This window comes from Hyperoodon ampullatus (assembly GCF_949752795.1).
Source record: "Hyperoodon ampullatus genome assembly, chromosome: 3".
In the NCBI taxonomy this organism is placed as follows: Eukaryota; Metazoa; Chordata; class Mammalia; order Artiodactyla; family Ziphiidae; genus Hyperoodon; species Hyperoodon ampullatus.
In genome coordinates this window covers 168191597-168204949 of record NC_136916.1, presented here as the reverse complement: position 1 = coordinate 168204949, position 13353 = coordinate 168191597, and the positions used below count along the sequence as shown (strand labels likewise).

General features: G+C 38.2%; 1 protein-coding gene across 6 annotated transcripts in view; it reads left to right on the top strand.

The window, feature by feature from the left end:
- The window catches only part of ATXN3 (ataxin 3), a gene marked incomplete at both ends in the record, with an annotated part of 31536 nt that extends 18745 nt beyond the window's left edge, over positions 1–12791 (top strand). For 5 of the 6 annotated variants that reach the window (XM_079699336.1, XM_079699335.1, XM_079699332.1 and 2 more), the window contains 5 exons: positions 107–239; positions 577–743; positions 2050–2146; positions 8139–8251; positions 12697–12791. In XM_079699336.1, coding sequence (XP_079555462.1) covers positions 107–239; positions 577–743; positions 2050–2146; positions 8139–8251; positions 12697–12791 — 605 coding nt within the window. The remainder of the gene's footprint in view (positions 1–106; positions 240–576; positions 744–2049; positions 2147–8138; positions 8252–12696) is intronic. The other variant, XM_079699333.1, reaches the window with a different exon arrangement.
- Between the last annotated feature and the right edge of the window lie 562 nt (positions 12792–13353).

Genomic DNA, 13353 nt, shown 5'->3' with positions numbered 1-13353 from the left:
ATCACTCCACTGTTCTGTGCTGCCTCTCTATCTGCTGTCATTTTTAATCAATTTTGAATCACTTGCTAACTGTTTTAGTTTATTTTTGCCTTTTTTTTTTTTTTAGGTTATTCTATATTTGTTGTTAAGGGTGATCTGCCAGACTGTGAAGCTGACCAACTCCTACAGATGATCAGGGTCCAACAGATGCATCGACCAAAACTTATTGGAGAAGAATTAGCACAACTCAAAGAACAGAGGTAAAATTGAGCTTGCAGTATGGAATATATGATAGTATTTCATTACAAAAACTAAATTTTCATGCTTACACTGAAGATGTGGTCCTTTTATTATTGGTGATTTTTTTTAGACCTTTATGTTTTAGTGAAGTTTATTGGTTTAACCGTGGAAACTCTGAATTATTTAAATATACTAACTTAGATTCACATCGCAATAAAACCTTTATATTATTAGACCTTGTCTGCCAGAAAATGTAAGTTTTGACTTGCATAAAAATCTTTGGTTTATAAATGTCTCTGTGTTATATCTAAAATAGAAGAGTGGTCTGCAGTTATTTTTAGTGCTTTTATTCTTTAGAGTCCAGAAAACAGATCTAGAACACGTCTTAGAAGCAAATGATGGATCAGGAATGTTAGACGAAGATGAGGAGGATTTGCAGAGGGCTCTGGCACTAAGTCGCCAAGAAATTGACTTGGAAGATGAAGAAGCAGATCTCCGCAGGGCCATTCAGCTCAGCATGCAAGGTATGGACATTCCGACACATACTTTATTCATTGTTGAAGAATTGATTCAGATCATTCTTAGTTCTTCTGGAAGTTAGTGTACTATTGGTAGAAGTTCTTGGACAATCACTGCAGAAGCAATAGCTATGTACAATCAGTTATTGTTTTTTAGATTTCTTTTAAAACAAGTTTTTATGGCTTGTGTTATATTAGGACTATTTTTATTTTTATTTCTGGTTATTCCACTTGGTTATAATACTGTGCTAACACAATAGCAAACTGAGGTTAATCATTGTGAGGTCAGTGGGCCCTTACCCAGACCAGCTGTTCTAAAAAATGTATGCTAGTGGACATGAAGGAAGGCCTGGACAGAGAAAGTAAATTGATTTTACAAAACTCTAACACTTAGTGGCTGTGCAGCTTACAGCTTAAGCCCACTTTGGTGAACCCAGGTTTTTAGTGATATAAGCCCATCAGCTGAGAGTAAAGATGCATCCCTCAGGGAATCCAAGCTGAGGGAGTTGTCTGGGATGTTGCTCAAAGGGGCTTACTTAAAAGTGTGAGGGGTTTTCTTTTCTTTTTTTTTTGGTAGTTTTGTTTTTGTCTAATTAACGTGAATTTGCCTTCTACTTTCTAATGAAATTACTTTTCAATTGAATTCCTTAAATATCTAAATAAGGAATTCACAGGTGTGCCAGGAGGCTCATGAGTACTCCATATGGTGTGCAGGCCCATTTTGGATTAGTAGAGCCCTGTTAGATTAGCTCAGTAATGGACAGACACCAGCTTTAATACTTTTAGATATTTCTGTGTACTTTACTCTTCTTTCCACTTTATTTCACAGTTTGTGCAGAATCTCTGATTGGTGCAATAATGAAGTAAGAACATGGAAACATACTTAAGTAGTTGTAGTACCCAAATGTTTGAGGATAGAGGGATACAGAGAATGGGTTTGTTTTATGATCATCCACTTTGGGTTGCTTCTAGGAATTCTATGCCTTTGAAAGTGCAGATTCATTTCTAATAAGAGAGCACGCAAGTGTGGCGTTAATTATTTCTCCTACCAAGTTGGTCGTTGGGCTTACCTCCTCACATCCACTACATCACAGATGGGTAACAGCTTTGGCTGCAGTGGACACAGGTTAGATTTGAACTGCCTTATTCAGATTCTTCCTGAGACTTTCAGAGCCTTTCTTACATTTACAGAATGGTACAGAATATTTTTGAGAAGAAAACTATTCAAAAGTTCCTTCACATAATTATAAACATATTATTGCTTGAATTGGTAAATAAAATAGTTTTTTGTTCTGTTTTATTTTGTTTTCAGGTACTTCCAGAAATATATGTCAAGATATTCCACAGACGTCAGGTACACATCTTACTTCAGAAGAGCTACGGGAGAGAAGAGAAGCCTACTTTGAAAAGTAAAGTAGTTGGTACAATATTAAAATTGCATATTTAATATTTACCTTGGCTGTTTTGTCTATTTGTAAACATACAGCTTTGACTTAAACCATTTATTTTATTGAGGGTTCTCTCCTTTTTTAAAATACTGGTTACTGCCTGACCCTATGAGCATTTGAATGTATTTTTTAAAAATTTGTAGCTAATAAACTGTGAAATCAAATATAGTTTTAGGGGAAAACTTTGCCAGTACTAATTAAATTTACATGAAATAGGGTGAAGGAAACCCTGTAAAATTCGTCATCAAAAGGAAAATGGAATTGGGTCACGGCAAGAGCAAAGCCTAATGATCCTTTGAATGTACTTCTTGGCTACCTGACCAACCTTGCAAGGTTCTCCTGTGAATTAATAGGAGAAACAGCATTTGCGGTAGGGGAACACACCCCCAAATAGAGGTGATGGTTAATTGCTCCACTCATTGCCACAGTAGGGGGGTACTGCAGGCCCATCAGCACCAGGGACATGAGGGTAACCATAAATCTGAATCATCAGCTCCTAAAACCTAACTTTGTGCCCAGGTTTGTAAGTGCTTTCAAAATAGAAATTTCACCTATAAAATTATCCTTTCCAGTAACTGTCACTCACATCTTCATCCTTTTTTCTTTTTTTAATGATATAACTTCATCTTAAGATCACAGATCTATAATGGTATTCAGATGCTCTGATCCCAGGTCAGAAAACAAAGGCCAGTGGCTGAGTCTGGCCTATTACTTACTATATTTCAACAATTCTAAGGTGCACATTTTTTCACATTTCAACATGTCTGCAATTCAGAAGACTCGTGCACATCAGAGTTGGTAGTGCTTTAGTAGTATCTAAAATGTTAGAGCATTTTACATTTGATGGTATAATGAAGATAATATTTACTTTGTTTTCTGTTTTTTTTTTTTAAGTCACAGCTCAGAAGTATATGAAGGAAAGTTCTGATCAACTGACATCCTCTTAATGTGAGATATTTCTAGTCTTTATTCAGTGATAGATTAATGGATTTAATTATGTATAAAATTTCAAAATAGTGCTTATTAGTGCTTGTCACTCCCTTTTAAATTTTAAAATTAACCTTTTTTATTTTTTAATTATGATAAACTCCAAGTTTATATAAAAGTAGAGAAACCAGCATAAGGAACCCCTATTTACCTGCTGCCCAGATTTAATAGATATCAGCACATGGGCCATCTTGGGGTTTTTATGACCCCATCTCCCATGCTTTCTACTCTCCCACCCCCAGGGTGGGATTATTTTGTATCAAATCTAAATCATCATACTGCATCTGTATTAATTTCCGTGTGTGTCTCTAAAATATATGTTTTTCTCTTAATATAGCCAAATGCTCTTGTCATACAAGAATGGAATAATTATCACACGATAATTATTAATGGTAGTTCTATAATATCATTAACTATCTAGTTATTGCTAAAAATAGCTTTAAATGTTTAATTCGATAAAAATAATATTTTGGAAAATTTATTTTTAGAGATATCTAAATCAAAAAGAACATAATCCTACCTTTAATAACTGACGTGAGTGTTTTGGCAGTCACACGCTTCTAGTCACACAAACGCCCATATATTGTATATCAGTTATACCCATTTTCCCATGATACTAAATATTCTTTGTAATAGGCTATGTTATATTTCATAAAATGAATTTATGTATCACAATTTATGAACCTTTTGATTTTTGCTATTATAATTAATAATGCAGTGAACAATCCTTGTATTGACTTTATGCCTCAAATCTCTCCTCATTTCTGCTAATTATTCTGAGAATTTCCGATTACTAAGTTGAAGGACATGAACATTTTTAAGGCCTTGCTACAGATTCCTAAACTGCTCTCCAGAACAGTTTCCAAATGATACTTCTGCCATGCTTTTCTTCAGACTTCAGTTTTTTCCAGTATAAAATGGTCCAAACAGACATACTTTATAGAGAAACTAGAAAATTCACAAGTACGTGTAAGAAAGAGAAAATGTCTTTAAAATATAAAAACAAATCCCTCTTTTTAAAAAAAAAAGTTTTTTAGATTTTTTTGGATTAAAAATGTAAAATTTCTGGGCTTCCTTGGTGGTGCAGTGGTTGAGAGTCCGCCTGCCGATGCAGGGGACACGGGTTCGTGCCCCAGTTCGGGAAGATCCCACATGCCATGGAGCGGCTGGGCCCGTGAGCCATGGCCGCTGAGCCTGCGTGTCCGGAGGCTGTGCTCCGCAACAGGAGAGGCCGCAGCAGTGAGAGGCCCGCGTACCGCAAAAAAAAAAAAAAAAAAAAAAAAACGTAGAATTTCCAATGAGTTAAACATTTTAGAATACAAAGGATAATGCAGTAACATTCCATAATGACTAAGTAAGTTATAACAAGCGCGCAATGCCAGCTATAACTAATGCAGGTGTTTTATTCAACGTTGCACCCTTTTTTAAATGTTTGAGTCTCCTTTCTGACTGGGGGTAGTTGATTGTGTAGGAAAGTACTGTGATGGTTTCCAGCTTCGGCTTACTATCCTCTGCCTCCTGGTTTGGCCTTGAAAATACTGGTGAGAACTTGAGTAGAACTAGAGAATATTTTACACAGTTACTTGTTGCTGAGAAGACTTAAGAGCTAACTTCTTGCGGTTCCTTTTTAACTTTGGCTAGCATTCAGAATCTTGTAGGACTCATTAGTGAAGGAGCTGAGAAACTAATTTTTGCCTTTCAGTAGAATTCCTGATTACTAAACCTATATGGGTCCTTGTCTCAATAGCTTCTATTTTGGAGAACTTGGCTCTAAGGTTATGGAGCCACTTCTTCCCTCTGATCCTTTCCAAACTGACCCTGGTGCTAATTTGTTTTTCATTGAAATTTATAGTTTTTTTTTTTTTTCCTGTAGAGTGTTTGAAGCTTCACACTTAATATAGTAGCCACAGTGTTCATGCATTAAGCATGAAAATGCTGTTGAAAGTCTACCTGTTACAAATTCATAGTTTATGAGTAAGAGTTGTTAACTGATGTTTTCGTAGCCATGATATTTTTTCCAGTGGTAATCTCCAAATCCATGGTACCTATCATAAAACCCTGAGCAAAACTCTGCTGTGTCAGCTATGTCATTGTAAAACCTTAACTCACATGTTATGTGCATCAGATGAGGCAGTGTGTAAAACTGTTCTGTAAACTGTGAAGTAGCCTACAGGTATATGTCAGTGCTATTAATGCCTTCTCCAGGTGTAGCTCTGAAATGATTCAGATTCTTTCTTTCTGTCACTAAAAAAGTGTTTCCCAACAAGGAGGGAAACAAATGTTTTCATAGCCATGGATTGCTATGATTTTTTTGATTGCCTAATATTTGAGCTACCACTTCAGTGGCGTGGCATAGTTTATCAGCGTTCAGTTTAAGAAACAGAAACAACTTAGAGATGTTTTAAACAGAAAAGAATTTAATACATAAATTAAGGACTTACACAATCTTGGGAAGAGCTGGAGGGGCACGCTATAGGCCAGACCTCCAGAGTACCACAGACCAAATTGTTGGAAGAGCTGCAACACTGCCCCAGTTGGATGATGGGGAATCAGGATATCAAGTTTAAGAACACACTGCTTTAGCTGTGATCCTAGCATCAAGAAGCTGCCACCACAGTTGCCTAGAGGTGAACCTGAACCTGAAGTCTGGCCCCCACTGAAACTGCCAGGAAGCAGAATTCTGGAACTGGCATCTCCATGGCTTTACTTGCCAGCAGAGAACAACAAAAGCGGCAGGAAGATGGCTGTGCCTCATCGGCCTTGTAAATCTCATGCAAGTGTTTAATTGGTAACCAGAATCCTAGCTATAAAGCAATCTAAGACATGTAGTTTTCAGTTTCCCAGCCTCTGTCATACCAAAGGCACAGTGAGAATGGATGCTGATTTGCTACTTGAACATGTTCCATCTTACAGTGTCATCACATACAAAAGGCATCAGAATTGTTTCAAGGTTGGCAGTTGATTTACTTCTCACTTCAAAGTAGAATAAAGGTTATCCCTCTAAAGACTTTGTCTCACCAGTCACTCGCTTGCATTCTGACATACTTTCTTGAATGGAGGGGAAGGAGGGCATGGAGAGGATGCGCCAGGAATTCCTCTCCTCACAGCCTGTCTTTCTTGTGCCATGTTCCAGAATCAGGGTATGCTAGGGGGATCCCAGTGCCTATGTGTCCCTCATTAGCCATGCTCACCAAAGTCATAAACCCATGCACACGTCAGTGTCTGGCTCAAAGGCCAACAGGGAGAAACTGAAAGTCCTACTGGCTGAATTTGCTTTGTTGCTTATATTTAAAACACAGGATTAAGAGGGACCCTAGAAAAAAATATGCTATTCTTTTCATAGTGTTACTGGTCATTTTAAAAGTCTGCTTCCTTTAAAAATCCTTTTATGCATTTTTTGAAAGCTATAGCTTCTTGCTTAGATTGTCAGATGTTTATACGTTTTGGTTTTTAAATTTTTAGCATATACATATGTACATATTTGAAATAATTTAAAATTTACGTCAAAGCAGAAATAGTTCACAGAGCTCCTTATACCCTCCACCCAGATTCCCTAATTGTTGATATTTCTGAACCACTTGAAAATAACTTGCAAACACAGTTTCCCGTTACATCTCTCAATACTTCAGTGTCTGTTTTCTAAGTACAAGGACATTCTCCTACATGTTTATATCATAACTGTCATATTTAAATGTTTTAATATTTGGATTATGACATTGATTTTCCTTTTAAAAAAAAACAGGGAGAACTTATTTTAATGCAACAGGTATTACTGAAATTTGATAATGCAGGTTAAATAGTTGTTTTCTTTCATTCATCAAGTATTTGGTGACAGGCACGATTTTAGGCACTGGGGAAACAAACAGGATAAGCTTTGTGCTCTTGTTAGTTGACACTGTAAAGAGGGAGACAGGCAGAAGAATATCAGATGGTGATAAGTTTATGCTGAAAATTAAAATGGAGTGATGAGCGTGTGAGGACCCCAGGTGGCTGCTTTAAGTGGGGTGGTCAGGAGAGGGATCTCTGAGAAGATACTGAAGCCCAGATCTGATGGTAAGAAGGAGCCAGCCATGGAAAGATCAAGTTAACTCGCATGGTAATTTGAGATGCTTTATCTTCTCAAAGGTGCTTATTTTCAGTGACTTCCAACAATATTAAGGATCTGTAAACCAATACATTTGCATAAAAATAGCTACCAGTGGGCTTCCCTGGTGGTGCAGTGGTTGAGAGTCCGCCTGCTGATGCAGGGGACATGGGTTCGTGCCCCGGTCCGGGAAGATCCCACATGCCGCGGAGCGGCTGGGCCCGTGAGCCATGGCCGCTGAGCCTGCGCGTCCGGAGCCTGTGCTCCGCAACGGGAGAGGCCACAACAGTGAGAGGCCCGCGTACCTCAAAAAAAAAAAAAAAAGCTACCAGTGACTCCTTTTGTACAATGTGTTATTTTTGTGGTGAAAATACCTACCCATTAATTTGCCTGATAAATTCGAATTTTCTAAGTTTTCTAGGATCAGCACCGTGATGCTTTTCAGTAATTTATATGAGACTGATTGCTCTTTTTTTTTTAATTGAAGTATAGTTGATTTATAATGTATTAATTTCAAATGTACAGCAAAGTGATTGAGTTTTACATATATATATTCTTTTTCAGATTCTTTTCCATTAGAGGTTATTACAAGATATTGAATATAGTTCCCTGTGCTATCTAGTAGGACCTTGTTTATGTATTTGATATATAGTAGTGTGTATCTATGAATCCCAAACTCCTAATTTATTCCCCCCCTTCCCCTTTTGTAACCATAGGTTTGTTTTCTATCAGCTGCTTGCTCTTGCCTTCTTTTGTGGTGTTCATGCCAGTGACTCTTCTGTTGTGTGGAACTGTTTATTTTCCACGTGAATATTTTTTCTCATGGCATATTTATTCTTAGGTTTTGTTTTTTAAATACACATTTACTCTTGAATATTTCAGGCAGCAAGAGCAGCAGGAGCAGCAGCAGCAGCAGCAGCAGCAGCAGCAAGATCCACCAGGACATCCATGTGAAAAGCCGAACACAAGTTCAGAAGCACTTGACAGTGATCTAGGTACGCCTCTCTGATTGTATATCCCATTTGTTACCTGCACGCTCTGTTTGACACCCAGACTCCATGTGATTTTTGGCTTTATAGGCTTTTTTTTTCCTCCTTGCTTTCATTATATTGAAACTCTTGAAGGAATTTGTAATCTACCAAACTTTCTTGGCTTAAGGAGCAGGCTAACTCCTTAGTGTATCCTTAAGTGCCCTTGAAGCACTTAAGCAATGCTTTGCTTTAAAATTGTAAACACCACTTGCAACTTCACAGTAATTCGTACATTCTCCAAAAGTTTCTCAGAGATAATGAATATTAGTAGGTGGAAAATAAGTTCATTTTACCACTGGGAAAACTAAAAACACCTGAGTGTAGTCCAGATTACAACAAAGAAATCTAGAGTTACTCCTCAGGCCTTGGTTTAATAATAGGTCTTAAACTTTGGCCAATTATTGGTAGTAGAAATCGAGTGAGAAGGAAACTGTACATGACGAAGAACTTTTAAGTAGAATATGTAAAGAACTCTCAAAACTAAAATAAGAAAACAATTCAAAAAGATGAGTGAAGGATTTGAACAGACACTTCACCGAATATATGGATGACAAATAGCACATGAAAACATGCTCAACATCGCTAGTCATTAGGGAAATGCAAATTAAACCCACAATGAGACACCATTACACACCTACAAGAATGGCTTAATAAAAAATTAAATTAACAATACCAAATGCAGCAAGAATCAGAGCAACTGGGACTCATACATTGTTAGTAGGAACGTAAAATGGTACAGCAATTTTGGAAAACGGTTTAGTATTTTCTTAAAAACTTAAGAAACTTACACTTAACCATGTGATCCAGTAGTCGCACTCCTAGGTATATAACCAAGAGAAAAGAAAATTTAAGTTCACACAAAATCTTGTATATGAATCCTTACAGCAGCTTTGTTCGTAATAGCCCCAAACTGGAAACTGCTTACATGTTGTCCTTCAGCTGGTACATACCACAGAAACTGTGCTACATCCAAACAGTGGACTACTATTAGCAATAAAAAGGAATGAATCGGTACTTTTTCCTAATCATTCTGCTAAGTATAGCTAACAACCCCGGACATTTGTACAAAACAAATATAAGAAGAATCTGAAAGGTAGAAGCCAGACTGGCTGAGCAGCTCAGGACCAGAGGAAGACATAGTGGTCAGTATTCTGGATTTTCTTTTTGCCCCGAGAAAAGCCTGCTCTATGGAGCCAAAAGGGACTACTTGGCAAGACAAAAACTTTTAGATAATAAACACTCTAGTCCAGCCAGCCTGGACTAGGTAAATAAACTGGTCCTATTGCTACCCTACCCCATTGGCAAAGGCCAAGTAACGTAATGAGGCACATCTCCCGCCTCTCCGGGCCAGAGTGGTGTCAGAAAAAGCCAAGTGGAGAGCTGGGATTTTCTTTTCCTCCAGGAAACAATGATGCCCCCTTTGCCACGGTGTCAGTGGTCTTAGGGGGCCTGGACTTCCACCCAGCAATAAAGAGGCATCCTTCTGGCTTGTCGCCTGGGTGATGTCAGAAGAGGTGTAGTGGAGAATCAGGCCGGCACTGATTCGAGGCAGTAATGAGGAGACCACCCCCACAGTGCCAGTGAGAAGCAGTAACGAGGCATTCCTACCCCGCCCAATCAGGCAGGTATCAGTGGGAAGCCGGAACTCCCACGGATGTTCAACAGTAGTGGTCACACACACCCTCTCCCCATCTGGAAGCAGCGGGGCAGCACCCCTTTTCTGCCACTGGTGCTTGTGTCAGAGGAGCCCTGCTGAAAGAGGAGATTTAAATAAGATTCACGGGACTTGCCTGGAGGCGCAGTGGTTAGGAATCCGCCTGCCAATGCAGGGGACATGGGTTCGAGCTGTGGTCCGGGAAGATCCCACATGCCTCGGAGCAACTAAGCCCGTGCGCCACAACTACTGAGCTTGCATTCTAGAGCCCGCGAGCCACAACTGCCAATCCCGTGTGCCACAACTACTGAAGCCCACGCGCCTAGAGCCCATGCTCCACCATAAGAGAAGCCACCACGATGAGAAGCCCACGCACCACAACAAAGAGTAGCCCCCACTCGCCACAACTAGAGAAAGCCTGCGTGCAGCAACGAAGACCCAACGCAGCCAAAAATAAATAAATAAATGAATTTATTTATTTATTAAAAAAAATAAGATTCACATAAGGTAATACCCAAAATATTCAGGATTCACTTAAAAATCACTTGTCATATCAAGAGCCTGGAAAATATCAACTTGAATGAGAAAAGACAATCAGTAGACACCATCACCAAAATGACACTGATGTTAGAATTATCTGGCAAGGATTTTAAATTAGCAACCATCATAAAATGCTACAATGAGCAGTAATGAACATGCTTGAAACAAATGAAAAAAATAGAAAGCCTTAGGAAAGAGATAGAAGATATAAAGAAGAACCAAATAGAAATTTTAGAACTGAAAAATAACAATAACTGAAACTCTGAAACTCAGTGGACAGACCCAACAGGTGGTTGGAAGGACAGAGAAAAGAATCAGTGTGAACTCGAAGACAGAACAGTAGATACTACCCATTCTGAGCAACAAAGAGAATTAGACTGGAAAAAATTAACAGAGCCTGAGACCTCTGGGGAAGGTCTAACATTTGTGCCATGGGAGTTCCAGAAGGAGGTGAGAAAGAGGGTATAGCTGAAAGAGTATTTAAAGAAATAATAGCTGAAAATTCCCCAAATTTGGCAAAAGGTACCAACCTACGGATTCTAGAAGCCGAGTGAACCTCAAACAGAATAAACCCAAAGAAATCCATGCCAAAACACATCGTAGTCTAACTTCTGAAAACTGAAGACAAAAAAAAAAAAAATCTTAAAATCAGCTAGAAACAGCTTGCCTACAGCAATTTGCATGACATCAGATTTCTCATCTGAAATTGTGGAGGTCAGAAGGAAGTGGCACACATTTTTCAAGTGCTGAAAGAAGAGAAGTCTCAACCCAGAATTCATGAAAATTTTCTTCAGGAATGAAGGGGAAAATAATGGCTAAAGGAAGTTCTCTAAACAGAACTGTTAAAAAGTAATTTTGAAACTTCAAGAAGGAAAAAAGAACAGTAGAAAGTAAAAATGTGGGTAAGCACAATAGACTTTCCCTTTCAGTTTTCTAAATTACACTTGACGACTGAAGGAAGAATTGTAACATTGATTGGGTTTTTAGCATAAAATATAGGAAATACTTAAGGCAGTTATAAACAGGGGAAAGTAAAGGGAGGTAAGATTTCTAACTTTCATTTGAACTGGTATAGCCACTCTGGAAAATAATTTGGTAATTTCTATAAAAACTGAACGTACATTGACCATGCAACCAGCAGTTATATTCCCATTTAATACCAGAGAAATGAAAACTTGCATCCATGCAAAAACCTGTGTGTGAATGTTCATAGCAGCTTTATTTGTCATGATCAAAAACTGGAAAAAAACAAATGTCCTACAGTAGGTGAATGGTTAAACACGCTGCGGTACCTCCATACCATGGATACCACTCGGGATTAAAAAGAAACCAACTGTGGACACATGCAACAGCTTGGATGCATCTCAAGGGCATTATGCTGAGTGCAAAAAAAAATCTCAAAAGATCTTATACTGTATGATTCTATGTATGTAACATTCTAAAAACGACATTTATAGAGATAGAAAGCAAATTAGTGGTTGCCTGCAGTTAGGGAAGGTGGGGGGGGGAGGGAAGTGGGTGTGACTAAAAAGGGATGGCAGGAGGGAGATCTTGATGGTGCCATAACAGTTCTCTGTCTTGATTGCGGTGGCAGTGGTTACACGAATCTACATGCATGACAAAGTCCCAATATTCAGATTTAGGTTTGAGCTGAAGTTATGTAAGATTGAATTATTAGGTGAAATTTAGCCAGAGTGTACACAGGACCTCTCTGAACTATCTTTGCACCTTCCTGTGAGTAAATAATTATTTCTCAAAACAAACTTTTTTAAACTAATTCATCATCGATAGACACAAAGTTAAATTTTCTTCCCCTTAGCTGAATGCTTTTAAGTGAAAGATACCATACTGAAAGGCTACATACATAATGATGATTCCATTTGTGTTGACATGCAGGAAAAGGCAGAACTGTAGGGCAGAGAACTGATCAGTGGTTGCCTAGACTTAGGGCTTGGGGATTGACTACAAAGGGGCAGGGCGAGGGAATATTTTTGGTCAGTGGGATGGTTCTGTAGCTGAGTGGTGATAATGGTTATACCACTCTATGTATTTTTCAAAACTTACAGAATTATAAAAGAGTGGATTTTATTGTATGTAAACTTTTAAAATCAACAAAGGAAACTATAGTAGTCAAACAGTTTCTAAGAGCTTACCTTTTGATGACTTTGGAAATTTTCTAGAAATTTCTAAGAAATATGTGTTTTATCCCCAACAGGTGATGCTATGAGTGAAGAAGACATGCTTCAGGCAGCTGTGACCATGTCTTTAGAAACTGTTAGAAGTAATTTCAAAACAGAAGGAAAAAAATAATACCTTTCACAAATCATTTAGATATTCAGTCTTTCCAATATCGTCCTGTGTGTTTACGGCATAGGGTCCATTTTGGTAATGTGTCAAAGAGAACAATTTTCAACAGAGGAAATAAGACTTAGGTGGTTTGCAAACAAAAAGCTGAGAGGGTGAAAAATACATCCGTTGTAGGACTAAATAACGATCCTCCAAACACTAGCCAAAGAGGCATTCAGCAATTAAAGAAATTTAAAATAGTTTTCTAAATGTTCTTTTTTCTTTTTTGAGTGTGCAATATCTAACATGTTTAAAATTAGGGCATTTTTCTTGGATCTTTTTGCAGACCAACTAATTATAACCAGCTATTGCCACAGAACTTTTCCCCCACATTTTATCTTCTTGTCCTCCCTTCTGCAGAGGGAATTTGGCTGACTTTCATCATTGAAAAGTTGCTCTTATTTCTCTTTAACGAAATTAACCTTTTAGGACAGTGTCTCCTCTGTGTCGATAACAGTAACAGTTCCAGAGGATAAACTGTTTACCCTCTGACTATGTATTGTGCACTTGGGTGTTTTCTCATGTT